Source organism: Onthophagus taurus, chromosome 2, assembly GCF_036711975.1.
Source record: "Onthophagus taurus isolate NC chromosome 2, IU_Otau_3.0, whole genome shotgun sequence".
NCBI lineage: Eukaryota > Metazoa > Arthropoda > Insecta > Coleoptera > Scarabaeidae > Onthophagus > Onthophagus taurus.
The window spans coordinates 1,427,272-1,450,776 of record NC_091967.1 but is presented as its reverse complement, the minus strand read 5'-3'; the positions used below and the strand labels follow the sequence as shown (position 1 = coordinate 1,450,776).

General features: G+C 31.2%; 2 protein-coding genes across 4 annotated transcripts; both read left to right on the top strand.

Annotated features, from left to right (window-relative positions):
* Positions 1-1,029: 1,029 nt before the first annotated feature.
* LOC111423996 (vacuolar protein sorting 15) lies at positions 1,030-14,375 on the top strand. 2 transcript variants are annotated; one of them, XM_023057382.2, is made up of 14 exons: positions 1,030-1,223; positions 1,283-1,885; positions 5,601-6,159; positions 6,211-6,637; positions 6,695-6,843; positions 6,899-7,167; positions 7,222-7,411; positions 7,470-7,678; positions 7,732-7,868; positions 7,942-8,017; positions 8,075-8,428; positions 8,578-8,873; positions 8,935-9,092; positions 13,791-14,375. In XM_023057382.2, the coding sequence occupies exons 1-14, from the start codon at positions 1,132-1,134 to the stop codon at positions 14,184-14,186; spliced, it is 3,915 nt and encodes a 1,304-aa protein (XP_022913150.2). In that variant the 5' UTR covers positions 1,030-1,131; the 3' UTR covers positions 14,187-14,375. The 2 variants fall into 2 exon arrangements, with proteins under 2 accessions (XP_022913150.2, XP_022913149.2); XM_023057381.2 differs by having other exon boundaries at positions 8,566-8,873.
* Positions 14,376-14,427: 52 nt separating this feature from the next.
* LOC111423997 (GATOR complex protein Nprl3) lies at positions 14,428-23,415 on the top strand. 2 transcript variants are annotated; one of them, XM_023057384.2, is made up of 8 exons: positions 14,428-14,566; positions 14,680-15,085; positions 15,147-15,359; positions 15,421-15,532; positions 22,172-22,346; positions 22,402-22,745; positions 22,805-22,912; positions 22,965-23,415. In XM_023057384.2, the coding sequence occupies exons 2-8, from the start codon at positions 14,680-14,682 to the stop codon at positions 23,278-23,280; spliced, it is 1,674 nt and encodes a 557-aa protein (XP_022913152.2). In that variant the 5' UTR covers positions 14,428-14,566; the 3' UTR covers positions 23,281-23,415. The 2 variants fall into 2 exon arrangements, with proteins under 2 accessions (XP_022913152.2, XP_022913151.2); XM_023057383.2 differs by having other exon boundaries at positions 22,802-22,912.
* Positions 23,416-23,505: the final 90 nt, after the last annotated feature.

Below are 23,505 nucleotides of genomic sequence, written 5' to 3'. Positions count from 1 at the left end.
AGTTACATCTATAGACTAGATAAATAGCCACATTAAATTGCCCTTCAGCTCGGACATAACTATTTTTCAAGCAGAAGTTCTTGCTATACATTTCTGAACTGTTTTGAACCTAGAAAAAAGACAGAAAAGTGCATCCATAAACATTTTCACAGATAGTCGGGCCGCCATCAATGCAATTTAGGCCTACACGAGTGACTTCACACTCTATGATAGATTCCAGGTCACAGAAACATTGAGGGCAATGAAAAGGCGCACAAGCTGGCCAAAGAGGCAGCAAAAACGCCCTTTATTGGACCCCAACCAGATTGTGGACTACAAAAAACCACATAAAACAGGTAATCAATAGTTGGGAAGCCTCAAAGGTAGCCTCACGCTGGAAGGATATGATAACAACGTCGCAAAACAAAGCCAAAGAGGTTTTGTGCCTCAGGAAAGGCCATGCGCCCCCAAAGTACCACCTTTGTCACATATACTCTGTGAATGCGTCGCCTAAGACATAAAATATTCAGTAAAGTACTTCTGACATAATGGAACAAGACCTTGAAGCAATACTCAGGTTTATCAAGGACCTACATTTGCCCTAAACTTTTGGAGAGCTTAAATTACAATAGATCTATCAATAATAATAGACTACATAAGAAATTTTAATTCTTTTCTGGTACTGTCTAGGAGCTTGCTTTAAAAGGAAAGCCTTTCATTAAGGTGATATAACTACGAACTTGTTGAGATGAATACATATTGAAAAATAAATAATATAGTAATCAATATGCTATCCGCATCAATTTAATGTGTTATTGTTTTCGAACGATAAAGTTATTGAAAAAATAACCACAAGATTATTCCTTTAATAAACAGAACGTAGCCTAACTAAAAATATTATTCCTTTCGTATAATTCAAATATTCATTAAATTCTTTAAATATTTCTAATTAACTACATTATTATCATCTTAATATTAATTATTAATAAAAATAAATAAAATATTAAAAATAATTTGATACCATTTTAGAACGTTTCCAATAATTGACGTCTGTCAAAAATATCAAAATAAATATTGTTTGTCTTATCAGCTGTTGTTGTTGTGGTACCTTTTTTTAAGAACTCCATGAAGATTTATTAAGATTATAATAGAATGGGGAATCAATTAGTAGGAATAGCCCCTTCGCAAATTTTCCCTGTAGAACACTATTTAGCTGAACACAGTGATTATAAGTTTGACTCAAGGTAAGTTTAAAAAAATAACAATTTAATACCTATCTAATATAATATTATTTTTGAGATAGTTTGGGAAGCACACGTTTCTTAAAAGTAGCTAGAGCAAAATCACCGGAAGGTTTCGTCGTAGTAAAAGTATTTGCTATTCACGATCCTACATTACCCTTACAACCGTACAGAGAATGTTTAGAACAAATTCGTTCAAAACTAACTACAGCCATAAATTGTTTACCATTTCAAAAAATTGAATTACTTGATAAAGCTGGATTTCTCACTCGAGAGTACGTTAAGTTTAGTTTGTACGATCGAATTAGTACAAGACCGTTTTTAACAAATTTGGAAAAACGTTGGATAACATTTCAAGTTTTATACGCTTTGAATCAATGCCACAAAGTTGGAGTTTGCCATGGTGATATTAAATTGGAGAATATCACGATTACTTCGTGGAATTGGTTAAGATTAGTCGATTTTGCCCCTTTTAAACCAACATTTTTACCTGAAGATAATCCTGCTGATTATACATATTTTTTTGATACTTCTCGAAGAAGAGTTTGTTATATTGCACCAGAAAGATTTAAAAAATTAGTTACTTTAGACTCAACAAGTTTGTTTAATGAAAATATTTGTAGTTCAGATGATTTGAAACCATCTATGGATATATTTTCGGCTGGGTAATTATTTAATTAAGATTTATTTTTAGTTTTTAATACACGCACGTGAACTGTGTGTTTTCAAATTGAAATCCCTAAAAATCATTTCAACTTTATTTTTAGAGATTAAGATGTTATTTTTACATCAAATTAAAGCTAAAAACGTTCTCTTTCGTACAATATATAATAATCGACGAATTTATTAAGAAAAAAATAAAGATTTTTTTTATTTAAACTAACCTCAAAGTGTCAAAAATGAATAAATAACTTAAAACTTATTTTTGATGAAAATATCATTATTAACTATAATATTTTTATAGAATTCATTAAAATAGACGGTTTTAGCTTTGATTTAAGATATAAATCATCAATTAATTCCAACAAATACATATTGTACGATTTATTAAACGTTTCACTAACCTCAAAATGACAGAAAAATCTCGAAAAATCATTTCAACTTTATTTTTAGAGATTAAGGTGTCATTTTTACATCAAATTAAAGCTAAAAACGTCCTCTTTCGTACAATATATAATAATCGACGAATTTATTAAGAAAAAAATAAAGATTTTTTTAATTTAAACTAACCTCAAAGTGTCAAAAATGAAAAATAACTTAAAACTTATTTTTGATGAAAATATCATTATTAATTATAACATTTTTATAGAATTCATTAAAATAGACGGTTTTAGCTTTGATTTAAGATATAAATCATCAATTAATTCCAACAAATACAGATTGTACGATTTATTAAACGTTTCATTAACCTCAAAATGACAGAAAAATCTCTAAAAATCATTTCAGCTTTATTTTTAGAGATTAAGGTGTTATTTTTACATCAAATTAAAGCTAGAAACGTCCTCTTTCGTACAATATATAATAATCGACGAGTTTATTAAGGAAAAGTTGAGATTTTTTTATTTAAACTAACCTCAAAGTGTCAAAAATGAATAAATAACTTAAAACTTATTTTTGATGAAAATATCATTATTAACTATAATATTTTTATGGAATTCATTAAAATAGACGGTTTTAGCTTTGATTTAAGATATAAATCATCAATTAATTCCAACAAATACATATTGTACGATTTATTAAACGTTTCACTAACCTCAAAATGACAGAAAAATCTCGAAAAATCATTTCAACTTTATTTTTAGAGATTAAGGTGTCATTTTTACATCAAATTAAAGCTAAAAACGTTCTCTTTCGTACAATATATAACAATCGACGAGTTTATTAAGAAAAAAATAAAGATTTTTTTAATTTAAACTAACCTCAAAGTGTCAAAAATGAATAAATAACTTAAAACTTATTTTTGATGAAAATATCATTATAAACTATAATATTTTTATGGAATTCATTAAAATAGACGATTTTAGCTTTGATTTAAGATATAAATCATCAATTAATTCCGACAAATACAGATTGTACGATTTATTAAACGTTTCATTAACCTCAAAATGACAGAAAAATCTCTAAAAATCATTTCAGCTTTATTTTTAGAGATTAAGGTGTTATTTTTACATCAAATTAAAGCTAGAAACGTCCTCTTTCGTACAATATATAATAATCGACGAGTTTATTAAGAAAAAAATAGAGATTTTTTTATTTAAACTAACCTCAAAGTGTCAAAAATGAATAGATAACTTAAAACTTATTTTTGATGAAAATATCAATATTAACTATAATATTTTTATGGAATTCATTAAAATAGACGATTTTAGCTTTGATTTAAGATATAAATCATCAATTAATTCCAACAAATACAGATTGTACGATTTATTAAACGTTTCATTAACCTCAAAATGACAGAAAAATCTCTAAAAATCATTTCAGCTTTATTTTTAGAGATTAAGCTGTTATTTTTACATCAAATTAAAGCTAAAAACGTCCTCTTTCGTACAATATATAATAATCGACGAATTTATTAAGAAAAAAATAAAGATTTTTTTATTTAAACTAACCTCAAAGTGTCAAAAATGAATAAATAACTTAAAACTTATTTTTGATGAAAATATCACTATTAACTATAATATTTTTATGGAATTCATTAAAATAGACGATTTTAGCTTTGATTTAAGATATAAATCATCAATTAATTCCCACAAATACAGATTGTACGATTTATTAAACGTTTCATTAACCTCAAAATGACAGTAAAATCTCTAAAAATCATTTCATCTTTATTTTTGGAGATTAAGCTGTTATTTTTACATCAAATTAAAGCTAGAAACGTTCTCTTTCGTACAATATATAACAATCGACGAGTTTATTAAGAAAAAAATAAAGATTTTTTTAATTTAAACTAACCTCAAAGTGTCAAAAATGAATAAATAACTTAAAACTTATTTTTGATGAAAATATCATTATAAACTATAATATTTTTATGGAATTCATTAAAATAGACGATTTTAGCTTTGATTTAAGATATAAATCATCAATTAATTCCGACAAATACAGATTGTACGATTTATTAAACGTTTCATTAACCTCAAAATGACAGAAAAATCTCTAAAAATCATTTCAGCTTTATTTTTAGAGATTAAGGTGTTATTTTTACATCAAATTAAAGCTAGAAACGTCCTCTTTCGTACAATATATAATAATCGACGAATTTATTAAGAAAAAAATAAAGATTTTTTTAATTTAAACTAACCTCAAAGTGTCAAAAATGAAAAAATAACTTAAAACTTATTTTTGATGAAAATATCATTATTAACTATAATATTTTTATGGAATTCATTAAAATAGACGATTTTAGCTTTGATTTAAGATATAAATCATCAATTAATTCCAATAAATACAGATTGTACGATTTATTAAACGTTTCATTAACCTCAAAATGACAGAAATATCTCTAAAAATAATTTCAACTTTATTTTTAGAGATTAAACTGTTATTTTTACATCAAATTAAAGCTAGAAACGTCCCCTTTCGTACAATATATAATAATCGACGAATTTATTAAGAAAAAAATAGAGATTTTTTTATTTAAACTAACCTCAAAGTGTCAAAAATGAATAAATAACTTAAAACTTATTTTTGATGAAAATATCATTATTAACTATAATATTTTTATGGAATTCATTAAAATAGACGATTTTAGCTTTGATTTAAGATATAAATCATCAATTAATTCCGACAAACTCAGATTGTACGATTTATTAAACGTTTCATTAACCTCAAAATGACAGAAAAATCTCTAAAAATCATTTCAACTTTATTTTTAGAGATTAAGGTGTTATTTTTACATCAAATTAAAGCTAAAAACGTCCTCTTTCATACAATATATAATAACCGACTAGTTTATTAAGGAAAAGTTAATATTTTTTATTTAAACTAACCTCAAAGTGTTAAAAATGAACAAATATGTATGTTAACAATTTTTTTTAAGGAAATTTTGTTGTTAACCATAACATTATTATGCATTACCCTAAAATAGGCGATTTTAGCTTCAATTTGGGATATAAATTATCATCAATTAATTGCAGCAAATACAGATTGTGTGATTTTTTAAATAATTCATTAACCTCAAAGTGACAGAAAATCTCTAGATTAGAACTAGAATCCCGAATGATTCTAGTTCTAGGTCTTGTGTTAGTTCTAGTGATAGTGCTAGTGTAAAACTAGAACTAACACTAGACCTAGAAGATTAATATTTGTGTAATAATAAATTTCTATTGGCAATTGCCGACCGAGTTAAATAGTACATTTAACACTGATTCTTTTTTGAAGATGTGCTTTATTGGAATTATGGAATGAAGGGCATAGTCCTTTTGAATATTCTCAACTTTTAGCATATCGAAATAATGAATACTCCCCACAAAGACATCTTGATAAAATTGATGACCCTTATTTAAAATCACTTCTCACCAGTATGATTCAAAAAGATCCTACGCAACGTTTATCTGCTGAAAGTTATTTATCACAAGAACGTGGGCGACTTTTCCCTCATTATTTCTACACATTTTTGCAACCGTATATGTTGGATTTTTCTGCAAGTCCAATTTTATCTTGTGATGAAAAGATGGCACGAATAAAGAAGGAAGTTTCAAGTGTGGTTAATTTGTTCTCTTCGAAACGAAGCGATTGCGATTTAAGTAACGAAATGATTATAGATGTTGATGACCATGCAAATCGTGCCGATGGATTGGTTATTATTATTTCTTTGGTTACTTCTTGCGTGAGGGGTCTTCATGATTGTTCGGCAAAGTTACAATGTTTAGATGTAATGTTGGAATTGGCGAAACATGCAAATGAAGAAACTATTTTAGATCGATTATTACCTTATATGGTAATATTTTTGTACAATTTTAATAAAATTTTAATAATAAAAGTGTTTTAGATGCATTTAACACATGATTCAAACCCAAGAGTGAAAGTGGTTGCAATTCGAACCATAACAACTTGTTTGGATTTTGTTAAAGATGTACCTAGATCCGACGCAAATGTTTTTCCTGATTATATTTTACCGGGTTTAGCTCCATTGGCGACCGATAGGAATGTTTGTGTCCGAACAGAATTTGCTAAACACATCGGGCAATTAGCTCATATTGCGTTACAATATCTTCATCAAACGGTTGTTGATTGTAATGATAAATCAAGCAGAACTAATGCGCCGAAAATTAATTACGATGCTGAGCTACAAGCTTTACACGAAATGATTAAACAAATGGTTGGACCTTTATTATCAGACACATCACCTTTAGTTAAAAGAACGTTAGTTAATCATAATGTGGCCAAATTATGTATGTTTTTTGGACATCAAATGTGTACGTAACATAATTTTTATTAATTCAAAAGTATTAATTAATTAATTAATTTTACAGCTAATGACATATTATTATCGCATATGATTACATTTCTAAACGATAAAGATGACAAAGAACTTCGTGCCACATTTTTCGATGCAATCGTCGGAATTGCTGCTTGTTTAGGTTGGCACAGCACAGCAGTTTTAAAACCTCTATTTGTTCAAGTAAAATAAATTAATTTAACGCAAACATAATATGTATTAACATTTATTTTAATAGGGAATGAGGGATGTTTCCGAATTTGTAATCGTAAAAACATTAAAATGTATGGAACATTTAACAGAAGTGGCCCTATTTCCCAAAGAAATGATGGTTGGTTTAGTTATGGAGTGTTCTTTATTTCTGGTACATCCAAGTTTGTGGATTCGGCAATCTGCAGCTAATTTCATAACGAAACTCACCCAAACAATGAATAATTTAGATGTTGCAGTGAAAATAATGCCTCTTTTAACCGAATCGCAAAAATACGAATTAATTGAAATAACGCAGTAACTTAATTCGTTGAATTAAATCATTAAATTTTTTAAATAATTTTCTTTTAGTCCTCATAGATTATTGGCATCATTAAAAGATCCAATTCCAAGACCTATTTATGATAGCGTTCTTCGTTGCGCTGATTTTGAAAACTTCATTACTACTTTAAATAGGAGAAAGGAAATTAGAGATATGATTAAGCAAGATAAAGTTCCTGGGCATCAAATGTTATCAGAAGCAACAGCAGCTACAAAAACGGTGATTTTTTTAAAATATTATTTAGTCTTAAATTAGTTAAATAAATTTGTTTTTGTAGTTAATAAGGCGATTGGAAGAGTATGGATTAAATGAGTTTATTGAAGATAGATTAATAAAATACAAACAAAAAATTTTGAGATATGGAAAACATAAAAAACATATTGATGATAATCTAATGGAGGGGAAAATTATTATTTTAACGGTTCCTAATGCAGGTCATGTTTTAAATTTGGAGAGTAGAGTGACACAGAAACTTCCATATTCAAGGTTTTTCAAAACAAAATTAATCTAAATTTTTTATTTTGTTCTTGTTTTTATAGTTCTGATAATTCCACAAGACAAAATGATGGTTCTATATCTGCTGTACAAGGAAAATCTAATTCGAGATCATCATCACCAACTCACACCACAGAACCTTCATCAAACTTTAGTGTCCATGAGCGATCATATGTACAATGTAATTTTTAAAAAAATTCTCTATTTAACTTGACCTTAATTTATATTAATTCATAATTTTTTTTGTTATTTAGATAGAACATCAGATTGTAGTACAGAATTACGTCGATTACTTTTAAGGCAACAAGATAAATACAGTGAAGCTTTACGGTAATTTTCTTGTTTCTGTTTATTTATGTTTTAATATAAATCGAAAAATGTTCTTAGATGTAGAGAATGGGCAATAAACACAGCTTGGGAAACTCCGATTCCTCCGCCCGGTTGGAAATTAAAAGGTTCCTTGATAGCTCATCTTCACGAACACAAAGGTGCGGTTAAAAAATTGGTTCACATCCCGGATTCGTCGCTTTTCGCTAGCGCTTCTAAAGACGGATTCGTTCGCGTTTGGGATTGCGCGAAAATCGAAGGGAAAAATATAGCGAATAGATCCAGGCAATGTTATCGATTTCCCGGAAATCCGAAATTAACGGGATTAGCTGTTTGTGGGAATAAAGGAACCATGGCTGCTTCATCAGTTGATGGGTCGGTTTTAGTTTTACAAATCGATAGTGGAAGTAGTAGGTGAGAAAATTAGTTATTTATATATTAACGTGATCATTACACATATATTAAGGGAATTTTCATTCAGATTTCATGGGCCATTAATTCTTAACTAAACTAAATCAAATCTTTTTAAAGTATTTTTATAATTTTTCAAGATTATCTTTAAGCGAAGTGAGACATTTGGATCGGAAACGAGATGTAAAGGCGCTTGAGTTACAATATTGGGATTCAGGTCCACAAAGCGTCCTTGTTTATTCGACGTTATTCGGGTCTTTGGTCGGTTGGGACTTACGATCCCCGAGGGAGGCTTGGAGGCTGGAGAATGGGATTAAAAGAGGTTACCCGACTAGTTTCTGTGTCAATTCCCATCAGAGTTGGGTTACCGTCGCAACGGACTTTGGATATCATATCACTTGGGATCTTCGATTTCAATTACCCGTTTCTACAATCAAACATCCTAGTGGTAAGATAACAATATAAAATGAAAATTAAACAAATAAATAAATTTGTTTTTGTGTTAAAAGGCGCGAGAGTACGTAAAGTTCTTTGTCATCCCAAAAGAGATTCTTGGATCATAGCCAGTTATCAATCAAACAATGAAATTACAATGTGGAACGTTGAGACTGGTGCTAGAGAAAAAGTTTTATGGACTAGTGCAGCACCTCCATTATCAGTTAATAATGTAAGCATTTTTTTTGACCATTAATAAATCTTTTTATAACATACATAACATAAAATAGTACTCAGACCTATTTAACACAAATTGGCACAGTATGGTTATTATTTATGTAAAAATATCATCAATATCATTTATGTAAAAATATATTTATCAAAAATATCATCATAGGTTGATGTCATAATGACAAATTTTTAAATATTAAGAACAGTTTCCCTCAAAATTGTTAATTTGATCAAAAAAAAAAATAATAATACACAGACACTAACAATTAACAAAACTACAAAAACAAATAATAACAACGTTAAGAAAATATTAATAATCATAATAAATGTTGAAATGCCGCCCTTCAGCAGCGACGCACGATTTTACCCCGTTTAATTGTTGACAAATTTTTCTTGTACTGGTTCCAGGAGAGTTCTCAATTAAATTAAGAACTTCTTCTTCTAATGCTACATTACGTACTTCTCGTGAACGTCTGCAATCGACAATTCTTGAAAAATGTCCATCTTCTCGAAGACGAAGAGATTATGTCAAATAGGTTTAAGTATTTTTTTATGGACAAACTAACGATTTTAGGAGGAAATGTTAAAAAACAAGAAAGTTGCGCATGTGGATAAAAAATGTGGACGCATTAAAAAGTTCTGATGCAAGTATTATAGGGGTGGATTTTTTCACACCCTTGTAATTACATTATAGGGTTATAAAAATCGTCAAAAAATGTCACCTTATTAGTAACAATTATCTGCCAAATTTCCAAATTCCTTCATAGTGGACTTATTAAAGAAAAACAATTTCTTTCCCTTAATTTTAGATGGCTGTAACTTGGAGGAAAAGTGGTTTTGACCAAAAAGTTATATGAAAAACCCCCTTAATTTTAATCATAGTTACGAAACTACTATGTACTTGCACTGTCCCATATAAAATGTAACATAGCTTAATAGTACAGGCATTAGGTAGTTTTACAAAGGAAAAGTTTTGTTTGGAAAAAGGCGACGTCCTTATGATAACCCTGAGTATTCGGCCGTCTTAAGCAGCCCATACACGATGACTCTGTATGATGAGTTGTCGCATGCGGCAGAGCTTAACCGCCTACACACGTAGACTCTTGTGGCGTCGTGCCGCACTTCTTTAACCGTTATCGACGGACCTATACTAATGCATACCTGACCAGACAATAGCCAAGAAATTAGGTGCAGCATACCAATACTACTTGCAGAAGACTAAATACTTCCTATAAAGGACCAAAAATTCCTTGCGGAAGACAAATACTACCTATACAATACTAGAAACTGTTTGCAGAAGATAGATATTATCTATGGAAGGCTAGGTACTGCTACTAATACCCAAGGAATTGGTTCCAGAATACTAATACTGCTTGCAGAAGACTAAATACTTCCTATAGAGGACCAAAAATTCCTTGCGGAAGACAAATACTACCTATACAATACTAGAAACTGTTTGCAGAAGATAGATATTATCTATAGAAGGCTAGGTACTGCTACCAATACCCAAGGAATTAGTTCCAGAATACTAATACTGCTTGCAGAAGACTAAATACTTCCTATAGAGGACCAAAAATTCCTTGCGGAAGACAAATACTACCTATACAATACTAGAAACTGTTTGCAGAAGATAGATATTATCTATGGAAGGCTAGGTACTGCTACCAATACCCAAGGAATTGGTTCCAGAATACTAATACTGCTTGCAGAAGACTAAATACTTCCTATAGAGGACCAAAAATTCCTTGCGGAAGACAAATACTACCTATACAATACTAGAAACTGTTTGCAGAAGATAGATATTATCTATGGAAGGCTAGGTACTGCTACCAATACCCAAGGAATTGGTTCCAGAATACTAATACTGCTTGCAGAAGACTAAATACTTCCTATAGAGGACCAAAAATTCCTTGCGAAAGACAAATACTACCTATACAATACTAGAAACTGTTTGCAGAAGATAGATATTGTCTATGGAAGGCTAGGTACTGCTACCAATACCCAAGGAATTGGTTCCAGAATACTAATACTGCTTGCAGAAGACTAAATACTTCCTATAGAGGACCAAAAATTCCTTGCGGAAAACAAATACTACCTATACAATACTAGAAACTGTTTGCAGAAGATAGATATTATCTATGGAAGGCTAGGTACTGCTACCAATACCCAAGGAATTGGTTCCAGAATACTAATACTGCTTGCAGAAGACTAAATACTTCCTATAGAGGACCAAAAATTCCTTGCGGAAGACAAATACTACCTATACAATACTAGAAACTGTTTGCAGAAGATAGATATTACCTATGGAAGGCTAGGTACTGCTACCAGTATCCAAGGAATTGGTTCTAGAATACTAATACTGCTTGCAGAAGACTAAATACTTCCTATACAGGACCAAAAATTCCTTGCGGAAGACAAATACTACCTATACAATACTACAAATTGCTTAAAAAGATAGATATTGTTTATACAAGGCTAGCTACTGCTACCAATATACTACAAATTGGTTGCAGAATACTAATACTGCTTGCAGAAGACTAAATACTTCCTATAGAGGACCAAAAATTCCTTGCGGAAGACAAATACTACCTATACACTACTAGAAACTGTTTGCAGAAGATATATATTATCTATGGAAGGTTAGGTACTGCTACCAATACCCAAGGAATTGGTTCCAGAATACTAATACTGCTTGCAGAAGACTAAACACTTCCAATACAGGACCAAAAATTCCTTGCGGAAGACAAATACTACCTATACAATACTACAAATTGCTTAAAAAGATAGATATTGTTTATACAAGGCTAGCTACTGCTACCAATATACTACAAATTGGTTGCAGAATACTAATACTGCTTGCAGAAGACTAAATACTTCCTATAGAGGACCAAAAATTCCTTGCGGAAGACAAATACTACCTATACACTACTAGAAACTGTTTGCAGAAGATATATATTATCTATGGAAGGTTAGGTACTGCTACCAATACCCAAGGAATTGGTTCCAGAATACTAATACTGCTTGCAGAAGACTAAATACTTCCTATACAGGACCAAAAATTCCTTGCGGAAGACAAATACTACCTATACAATACTACAAATTGCTTAAAAAGATAGATATTGTTTATACAAGGCTAGCTACTGCTACCAATATACTACAAATTGGTTGCAGAATACTAATACTGCTTGCAGAAGACTAAATACTTCCTATAGAGGACCACAAATTCCTTGCGGAAGACAAATACTACCTATACACTACTAGAAACTGTTTGCAGAAGATATATATTATCTATAGAAGGTTAGGTACTGCTACCAATACCCAAGGAATTGGTTCCAGAATACTAATACTGCTTGCAGAAGACTAAACACTTCCAATACAGGACCAAAAATTCCTTGCGGAAGACAAATACTATCCATACAATACTACAAATTGCTTAAAAAGATAGATATTGTTTATACAAGGCTAGCTACTGCTACCAATATACTACAAATTGGTTGCAGAATACTAATACTGCTTGTAGAAGATTAAATATTGCTAGCAGAAAACTAAATACTGGTAGATAATTTTACAAGCTCATTTACGGCGGTAGTTTTTAAGTTTTTGTTGATATAATTTTTTGATTTTGAGTCCCATAAACATGGGTACATTCTATATAAACCTATAAATTTTTCCCAAAAATCTTTTTCGGCGAACGTCGCAATCCCATATATGTTGACTTTTGCAAGGCGCCGGAGACTGCCACGGTCTTGAATCCGTCGCCGCTGTCGATGCCGTCGCATGAGTCCTGACGCTTCCCTATACACGATGCTTCATGTGGCTCGACTTTTGGCGTCGCTGCATGCGACGCCGCAAGAACCGCCATGTATGGTCAGCTTTAAGAAAAGCTCGTGAGGGAGGACTCTGGGACAAAATCGTGTTTTTTAATTTTTATACATAAATATAAAATAATCATATATAACTATATTTGGAACCAGTTAGTATAAACCTTAACATTATTTTAAATTAAATCGTTCAACCTAAACAAATTCACTCAATATTAATTACGCGTCATCGCAATTTACGAAACCAATTTACTTCAACCAACAGTTTTAGAATGAGCGGACGTATTAGGATGTATAAGCCAACATCCTTTATTGCAGACAAGTAGCCTATGACGAGGATAACCGAACGACGTATTCTAGGAGCCGAGACATGCCGATATCTTTGAAAATTAAAGACTAAATTAAAAATTAATAAAAAAATAGAATAGGATATTGACGCAAAAATTTAATAATGGATCTTTTTAATTTTTGTTTGGTTTTTGGATTGTGAAAGTAAAATATTTCTACAAATCTTTTTAAATTGTTCAAAAATAAATGTTTATAGATTCGTTTATATACCTAATTGAAATGTAGACGCTCAAAATGCACTTCTTTGTGCGTGGCACCTCAAAATTTTTTTCGCCACTGACGGCTAAACTAGAATGTTTCTGGATAGAGCGCTAGTTAGTATAAAATATCACTATGTTGGATATTTCTATTACTCTAAAACTAGAACTAATACTAGACCCAGAACTAGAAAGTAGGTATACCCTGATTTCTATGATATATTTTTGTTTATTGCATATTAAGTGAAATTCACTGTAATATCACTATTATCTGTAACAACTAACATTAATAAATATTAAAAGAAAAATTAATAATAATTTTTTTAATTTTAGATGAAAGATGAAGGAATCTGGACAATGTATACAGGTTTAATAGACAGAAATGGATTTTTATTAGCTGGTGGACACGATGGACGCGTTCGTTATTTCGATTTAGAAGACCCTCCAAATTCTAGAATTGCTATTCACAAAGCCATCGATCCATTAATGGGTTGTACCGTGAAATACCATGAACGTTTAATCGACGGTATTCCTGTCGTTGTTGAAACGTTACCTTCAATATTAGACGATAAAAAGAATGCGGGAAAAGCAGACGAAGTTCCTCGAGCTGGTCCAGAACCCCCACCAATGGGCCATATAAATTCAATCACTGATATTACCATTTGTAAAGCTTCACAATGTTTTATGGTCACCGGATCAATAGATGGTGTGATTAAAGTGTGGAAATAAAGTTGATTCATCAAATTGATCAATTATCATTGTTTATTATGTATTTATAGTTGGTTAATAAGCATAAAAGTGATCAACTATTAAGAAGTATTCTATAAACATGGTTACTATTATAATATTTTTTTGTGGATGTATTTAATTAGTTAATCCGATTCGTTTTTAAGTGTAATAAATAAAGTTTTATTTACTTTTGTGTTCTTTTTTTGTTATAGTACATGACTCGTTAACTTATGAACACGCTGTATATACTTATATACAGCACGTATTTATGTTTTCATCTTTTTGTGACCTCATTTAATCAGATGTGATAAACACAAAAGGAATTTATTTCTTCTCCGTTATCTACCCGATAACACATACATCCTAATTATCTATTTTCGGTACGTTTTTTTACCGCGAATGTCATTCATCGAAAAAGAGAAAATGTCATGAATTCTAACCTAAAATAATTTTAATTTAAGTACTAATAAAAAAGTAATTGTTAATTTTTGAGATGGAAGTGGACCCTTTGAGTGTCATCCTGGTGAAGTCTGATAGCAAAGGCGACCGTTTACTCTTCAGATATCCTTTTTATGGCACCGAAAATAATGAAACATCGGATACAAGAAAAAAGAATCTGTATACTTTACCGAACGTTGAGGATTTATTGCAATCACCCCCTCAACCGTCTTCAAACATAGAAAGCGGATTTTTAAAAGGATTTTCCGACGAATTTCTCTCATCTCTGTTTGCGGTTAAGTTGGAATTGTGTGATAGAAAGTTCGAATTGAAAGTGAACGATGTTCGATTTGTGAGTCACCCCACACTTTTACAAAGACGAAACAAATCTCAGGACGAATCAGGGTTGTTATTGATTAATATAGTTTTTGCACTGCAAGCAGTTGCCAGTCATTCTGTAGGTAGATATCTCAGCTACCAAACATTGATGATTTTTCTTATGGAAAACATGGGATTTTTTAGTTAAATGTTATCATGATTTGAGTAAAAGAATTGGTATCATTTTGAAACATGAGGAACAAAGATGTAGTTTTATATCGGATCAAATGCAACTTATGATGGCTGCACATGATGATGGTTGTGCAAATAATAGTTGTTTATCATTCAAAATGATTTTGGAGAAATGTATTTTGGCACAGAATATTAAGAAAATGTATGAAGATCTTTCTAGTTCAGGTAATAATTAGGGAATTTATATTTAATTTTTTTTTTATAACAAGTTTTTTGTACATTTTAGGTTTAGTTAATATAAGAATAAATAAATGGATACCTTTAACGTTTTGTTTACCACAAAAAGTACATCAGTGGCATTTAAGAGGGAAAATTGTTGAACCTGAAGATATTGAAAAGTTAGTTTAGTTCTGCAATTTCATTTAATTTAACAATCTAAACATTTGTTACTTCATAAACGTTTAATTACTTCTTCCTCAACAGTTCTTTTCCACATCTTTTTATCTCAACTGTTCCATGTGACTTCTTTAAGGGGGGGAATCTCTTTTTTTCTATTAAATAAAGTGATATCTTTCGGAATTTTAGGCTGACAAACTAAATCAAACTTTTGCGTAAGTTTAGAACATATATTTATTTATTTAAAAACACATTTGTTTATAAGAAATAACGCCTGCTATGTCCTTCAACAACGTTGTCACTTGAAGTGTCTAAATCGTTGGTTGACACGATATCCACCCTTGAGACGATTTGAAACTGAAAAATCAAATGGCGTTCTCTTCTATATACATGTGATTATCGTCTGAACTAGAATTAAGCAAGAAAAAAAATTATTGCAAAATGGCGCCTAGTTAAATCAAAATAACCGATTTTGCTCTTAAAATCGGTAAGTTTATTGCAAAAAAAAAGCATATGTATATACGGTATCAGTTTCTCTGTAGGTCAAACGATAGAAAGATACTTTCTGAATGTACAGTTAAAATTTCAAGTCAATCGATTAGAAATCATGTCAACCAGTTGTAAAAAGTACGTTTCGAGAAAAACGCATTTAAAGTTTTAAGTACAATTTGTGAATTTATATTCAATACTTATGGCTAATCTGCTATACCAGGGCAGTACACTATTCCTTCTTCTTGCTCGTTGAAATCTTCTTTCTCCTGTTGATGCAATTTTTGTTGAGTATGAGCTTCTTTTGTCGCTTGAAGCCGAGTGCTCCAAACGCTTTTCATCCCGAGAGTTGGCATAAATTTTAGTCTGCTCACCAATTTGAATTCCCATTGTTTTCATAACTTTTAAAATAGCAAAACAGCCTTCATTAAAAATGCTGCTATATAAGCGGATATTTCAACTGTTTTTAAACCACAGTGTAGATGTTTGGGGGCTAAACGCCAAACAGTAGAATTGAAGCTTTCATTATTATTTTGAGTTTCACCACCCAAACATCTTTCTAACAATTCTTTTGATGACAAGTCTTCATATATTGGCTTTATAGCGGTTGCAACATCCGGATGAAGTGTCGATTCGTGGTCGAATTCATCCAGTTTTCCCTTGGCTAAGTAGATGTTTGGGGGCTAAACGCCAAACAGTAGAATTGAAGCTTTCATTATTATTTTGAGTTTCACCACCCAAACATCTTTCTAACAATTCTTTTGATGACAAGCTTCATATATTCGCTTTATAGCGGTTGCAACATCCGGATGAAGTGTCGGTTCGTGGTCAAATTCATCCAGTTTTCCCTTGGCTTCGGCTTTACGCCATTTACACCAACTCTCTGGTCCGATTGGGCAGTACATATGCTGCGGATTTTCATTTGACGATAATTTGTGGTAGTAGGTTGCCCATAGAGCATTATACATATCTTTAACAGAATTTGGATGTCTCCTTATAGCTAACCCATAGTAAATCGTTAATTCTTTTATTAATTTGTCTGTCAACTTATTCTTTCCACCAAGTTTTTTATGTTTTTTCACGTTTCTCAGTCGTGCGCCCATGCGCTTTTCAACGTGACCTATGCATTCTTTTTTTTTTAATGGAAAGTTATCACCATAAGGATTCTTTGAAAGTTGCTGTGTCGCCATCGCCAATATAATTTATATACCTTACTTCATACCACTCCCAAGATCTTTCAAACATCTCTTTTATAGCATCCACCTCCATCTTACCAGCTGATCCTTCATGATTTGCCGAACAATTCTCTTCATGTTCATCCATCCAAGTATTATATTCCTCAGTCCCAGATCTTGATTTCCATAGTTGACAAGCCTGACGATTTTACTATAAGATCGATCACTTTTCCACTATACTTTCCGATAAGAGTTGCCATTCCAAATAATGAATTAAATTCCCTCTTCTTCCACGTTCCATCACCAGACACAGTAATTTCTGTTGCTGAATTGCCGTTTTCAGTGTTTTTGGTTTTTTCCTCTTCTACTACCTTTTTCTTCAATGCATCAAATACTGCTTTTGATCCTATGTACATATTTTCTAAAGCAGCATAGTACAATGTCGAACTCATGACCAACACTAACCTTCTATTTACTTCGTAGGATTTGTTTTCAATCATAGGAAAAGATAGTATACAGGGTGTCTCACGTAACTGGTTCGTTAGAACGTTTTCATCTTCCACTATTCGTAGAGATTTGAAATTTTGGTAGCATGGGTTGTTCATTCGGAACTTTCGATCTAAAATATTTTCAAGATGGCCGCCACTTCCGCTCTACCGAAAGTAGACCATAACTTCGCTATTTTAAATGGAATGCTATAGTATTTATTACACAGTTTAATTGTACGTAAAAAAATAGGTTGACTTTCATAAAAGTTATTGGTACCTAGCGTTTTTTGTTTTCGAGTTATTTTGGTTTTAAACTTTTTTTGGTAAATTTCTTTAAAACTCCATATCTCAGCCAAAGTTCATTCAAAAAGGATCTACTTTGGCACGATTACTCTTCAGATGTTGTCAAATAGATTGCCATTTGTTGTATCGGAGTCTTATACAGAATGGTCAAAAATTGAATTACTGTTTCTCCATATTCAATGGCGAGAAAGTCGAATATTTTAAATGGAACGCCCCATATTTTTTTAGGCTATCAGGAAGAGAATTTAATTCTCTACAAATTACCTATACACATTCCCATACCTATTTATTGTAGTTTGCCTCATATTGCGATATTTATTAAAACATGCATGAAATGCAGGTTTTTTTATTAGAAAGCTATGGAATTTTGACAGTTTTTGGTCCATGTTTGTATTATTGTTGCCATTAGTTAAAAGTTAGGTAAACCAACCCAACCTAACGACCATCACGAGGAAAAATTTCAAAAGTTGATAATGAATCTATTTGTTCTGGATATATCGAGACCAAAAGAAATCGCACATTTCCGGTCACCAGTGATGAAGACAACGAAATAAATAATTTAACGTATTTTATTGCACTTCCAAATTCAATTTAATAACAAATTTATATTTTTATTCAAATCTAATTTTTGTCATTAACTTTTTGTTTTAATAGTTTCATTTATTTGACCTTCTGTTTGTTATTTTTGATAAGTAAAAGCTAGTAACCTAAAAGATTATCAATCGTAGTTAATAGTAGAAATAATAATAGAAATAAATTAAACAAAAAACTGTCAAAATGTTATGGCCTTCTAATAAAAATACAAACGGTTTCCTGCATTTTCTGCATGTTTTGATAAATTTACGAATATGAGAGAAACTACAATAAATAAGTATAGGAATGTTTATAGATAAATTGTAGAGAATTATATTCCCTTTCGTGTAGGCTAATAAAATATAGGGCGTTCCATTTAAAATTTTCGACTTTCTCCCCATTGAATATGGAGAAACGGTAATTCAATTTTTGACCCTGTATAAGATACTCTGATACAATATACAGGTGTCTCAGCGAGACCGGTCATTAGACTTTTCTGGGGTTCTGGCCAAACAAAAAATTTGAGAATGCAGACTTAAGTATTATCAATTACGTTCTCTTCATCTAAAATATTTTCAGATTTCTAGCACTTCCGGTTATACAGGAAGTCGCCACCTACTTTATTTTTTTAAATGGAACACCTGTATATTTTTACATATTTGGATTTGTCTGTTTTGCAGGTTTATAAATAGCTTTACTTTTTGCAATTTGAACCAGCAATTCTCGAATTTTTCTAGAAAAAATTGTTCCAGCGGACATTTGTTCAAAAAATCATAGAACACTCAATTTTTGAGATATCAATTTAGGATTCAGAACATGTTTAAACAACATGATGGAGTATGTTTTGGTGCCGAGAACGGCTGTCTAGATCGTTTGGTCACTTTACTATGATACGTTAACTTTTCGAAATTTAGAAGCACCATAACTTCATTTTTTTAAATGGCACCCCCTATATTTTATTACTTAGTCGTCTTCGGCGTCTCATTTTACACCTTTTATATTCCACATGTCCTATGCCTAACATTAATAGTTTGAGAAATAATTAGGGTTTTTTGAAAAATGCTCACATATCATATGGATATTAACCTAGTGTGCCATGGAAAACAAATGTTTAATGACTTGTTGATAAACGTCAAAGTCTAATTTAGGTTGTTTGATGCTTGTGAGTCTAAAACCAGTTAAAATGGATATTAATAACGTAAATAATGTTTATACAAATGAAGAAATCCATAATTTATTTTTTGTGCACAAAAAGTGCGACAAAGTTCTTAGTAGAACTTGAAGAATGTTTAATGAAAATTATCCACATTTATCTCCGATGTCAAAAGGTAAATTTAGAGGAATAGAAGCAAATTTTTTGCATTTCGGACGAATTAATCACGTGTTAAACTGACCAAAAAATGTAGTAGATAATGCAACGGAAGAGGTGAATGCCTTGGCTTATTTCGAGCCCAGTCCCAACACCTCAATTCGAGCTGCCAAAGAAGATCTGGGAATCATACTACGAACTTTGTCGCGCATTTCATGCAAAAAAAATTAAATTAAGAATTTCTTGATTTGTGTAAATATTACTTTCGTTATTGTTATCGATTTTAACTCGTTTCAGTACTAATATTAAGGGACATAACAGAGAATTATTAGCTCACATGCATCAAGTGACGTAAACAAGTGAGTCTTTGACAAGAACTCATTGAGAAGGCTTGTTTTTCATGGTACACTAGGCTAAATATCCATATGATATGTGTGCATTTTTCAAAAAACCCTAATTATCTCCCAAACTATTAATATTAGGTATGGGCCATATGGGATATAAAAGATGTAGAATGAGACACCGAAGACGACTAAAAAATAAAATATGGGGGGTGCCATTTAAAAAAATGAAGTTATGGTACTTCCAAATTTTGAAAAGTTAACGTGCAGTTCTCGGCACCAAAACATACTCCATCATGTTGCTTAAGCATGTTCTCAATCCTAAATTGATATCCCAAAAATGGAGTGTTTTCTGATTTTTTGAACAAATGTCTGCTGGAGCAGATTTTTCTAGAAAAATTCGAATAACTCGAGAACAACCGAATCAAATTGCAAAAAGTAAAGCTATTTATAAACCTGCAAAACAGACAAATCCAAATATGTAAAAATATACAGGGTGTTCCATTTAAAAAAACAAAGTTGGTGGCGACTTCCGGTATAACCGGAAGTGCAAGAAATCTGAAAATATTTTAGACGAAGAGATCGTAATTGATAATACTTAAGTCTGAATTCTCAAATTTTTATTTTCGCCAGAACCCCAGAAACGTCTAATGACCGGTCTCACTGAGACACCCTGTATGACAATCTATTTGAGAGCATCTAACGGGTAATCGTGCTAATTTAGAGCTTTTTTGAATGAACGTTGGCTGGGATATAGGGTTTTAAAGTGCATGGTGAAATTTGCCAAAAAAACCTTAAAATCAAAATAACTCCAAAACGAATAACTTTTATTAAAGACAACATATTTTTTTACGTACAATTAAAAGGTACAATAAAAACTATAGCATTCCATTTAAAATAACGAAGTTATGGTCTACTTCCGGTAGACCGGAAGTGGCAGCTATCTTGAAAATATTTTAGATCGAAAGTTGCGACTGAACAACCCATACTAGCAAAATTTCAAAACTGTACGAATAGTGGAACCTAAAAAAGTTCTAACGAACCAGTTACGTGAGACACCCTGTATATTGAACACCACATTCACATTCCATCGATATTTTAAATCCTAATCCACGAACACTGGATTCACCAAAACTAATTTAATTTTTACATATTTTGCAGATTACCAGTTCCGAAATTGAAGTAAACACAGATAAAAAAGCAATAATTCGGTAACCATGAGTTAGATTCACTATAATTTCTTCGTCTCTAGTTACCACTAATTTCGCAGCTGACGTACTTGCAAACGTAGTTTCCGTCTCCTGCGTATATTTTGATCTATCTACGTGTTTAGAACTTCCCTTTGAATGTTTTCTATCATTTTTGTCCTCGCTAACACGTCGAAATAATACAGACAAGTTCAATCTTGTTCTTAGAGCAGCCTTTAGTAACCAAATCGAACGAATTGTGACAATTGCGATAGTGTACCACAATTTCAAACAACTTCGGTTTTTATGACAGTCATAAATAAAAGCCGGTCAGGTGAGGACAGGGGCAAAATTAAATTTATTTAAACTTTATTATTTTAAACCTATTATTTCTCTATAATTTGCAAGTACTGTGTGAATCCAGTTTTTTGTCAGTTTTATTACTACAGTAGACAAGGGACGCAATTATAAAAACCCATTTTGATGTGAAAGTCTATAACAACCTACACCGTATTTGTTAAAGGTTTATAACTTCTACAATTTAAATAATTTTAAATTAAAACTTCATAGAGGTATTGTTCAGACCCTAAACTACAAGATTTTACTATAAAAAAAAGACATTCCCCCCTTAATGTGTAACCATTTCCTTTCCATGATTTAAGTACTACAAGTCCTCATTGGGTTTCATTCCAACAAAGGATTAAATTTTCCATTATTTTGACGTTCTAAATTGATGGATAACTCTTAATTAATTAATTTTTTGTTATATTTTTCAGGTGTCTACAATCATTACGTCCATACCACAGCATGTTATTGCTTTGTCCTGTACAACAAATACAAAAATTTCTTTCTCTTGATAGTTCTCCATCGTTAATTAGATTACTATGTCAGTATTCCCCATTAAAAAACTTACAAACATTAGCAGCAGACGCAGATTTAACTTTAAGACATGTAAGAATAATTTCAAAAGCAACATAAAAAACGATTTATTGATTTATTAAATTAGGTATATCAACTTGTTTCCCATTTGGTTTATTGGGCAAAAGCAACTGTAATATACCCCGTTTGTTCAACAAATAAGTATGTAATATCACATGACGCGCCGCTTTCCGTTAATTCCCACCTTGTAAATAAATTCAACGAAACTTTTCCCGGTTACAATTTAATGCAAACCGTTGGTGAGTTTTCGTTGCCGACTTCTTTGGGTCAAAAGTGCAATCCATTGTGCCATCCATCTCAACAGAACCAATTAGTACAAATGATAATTTGGATGTTGCAGCATCACCTTTTATTGCAATTGCACACTTATATCCAATACATTCCTTTAGATTATGGATTTAAAAGAACTAGGTAAAAAAAAATGTTAATATTTACCACTATACATGAATTAAAATTAATTTTGTTAGTAGTAGTTCAGGAAGTACAGTTAATTCTAGAACGGAATCTGAAAGCGGAGCTTCAAATTTATCGGGAACCCCCGAACCGTATTTGGATGAAATAAATCACAAAGAATCTAAGTAAAATTCGATTTTAATGAATCAATTATTTTTTAATTTTTGTTAATTTTAGTTTGGAAAGTTTAAGTTTTACGTCCGCGGATGAAGATAAACAAGAATACCAAGAAGAATTACTGCTAGATTTTCCTGAAGAGGAGAGAAACGCAATTTTTAAAATCCCTTCGTCTAACAGCAGGGAAGATTTAACGTTATTTGCTAGATTATGTCGAAAGAAATATTTTAAAGGGGATCATCACATAGAGGAAATTATGTACCTGGAGAACCTACGTAGGAGTCAATTACTTCAACTATTGGATAAATTCAGAGATGTTCTGATTACTTACGAAACCGTCGACCCGGCCATTGCAATGTTTTCATGCAATTTGTGACCATTTAAATAATAATTTATAAAAAAACAATCAACCAAAAAATACAAATAATAAAAGTAAATTTAAAAAAGTTAAAAGAATTGTTTTGTAATAATTATATACCAAATAAAAATAAATCTTACTTCCTTTTTCCAACTCAGTTTAAGTCATATTATGGCTATTTTTATTTAGCTATGCAAATTATATACAGGTGTCCCGAAACTCAACATCGAGCGAGAAGCCAAC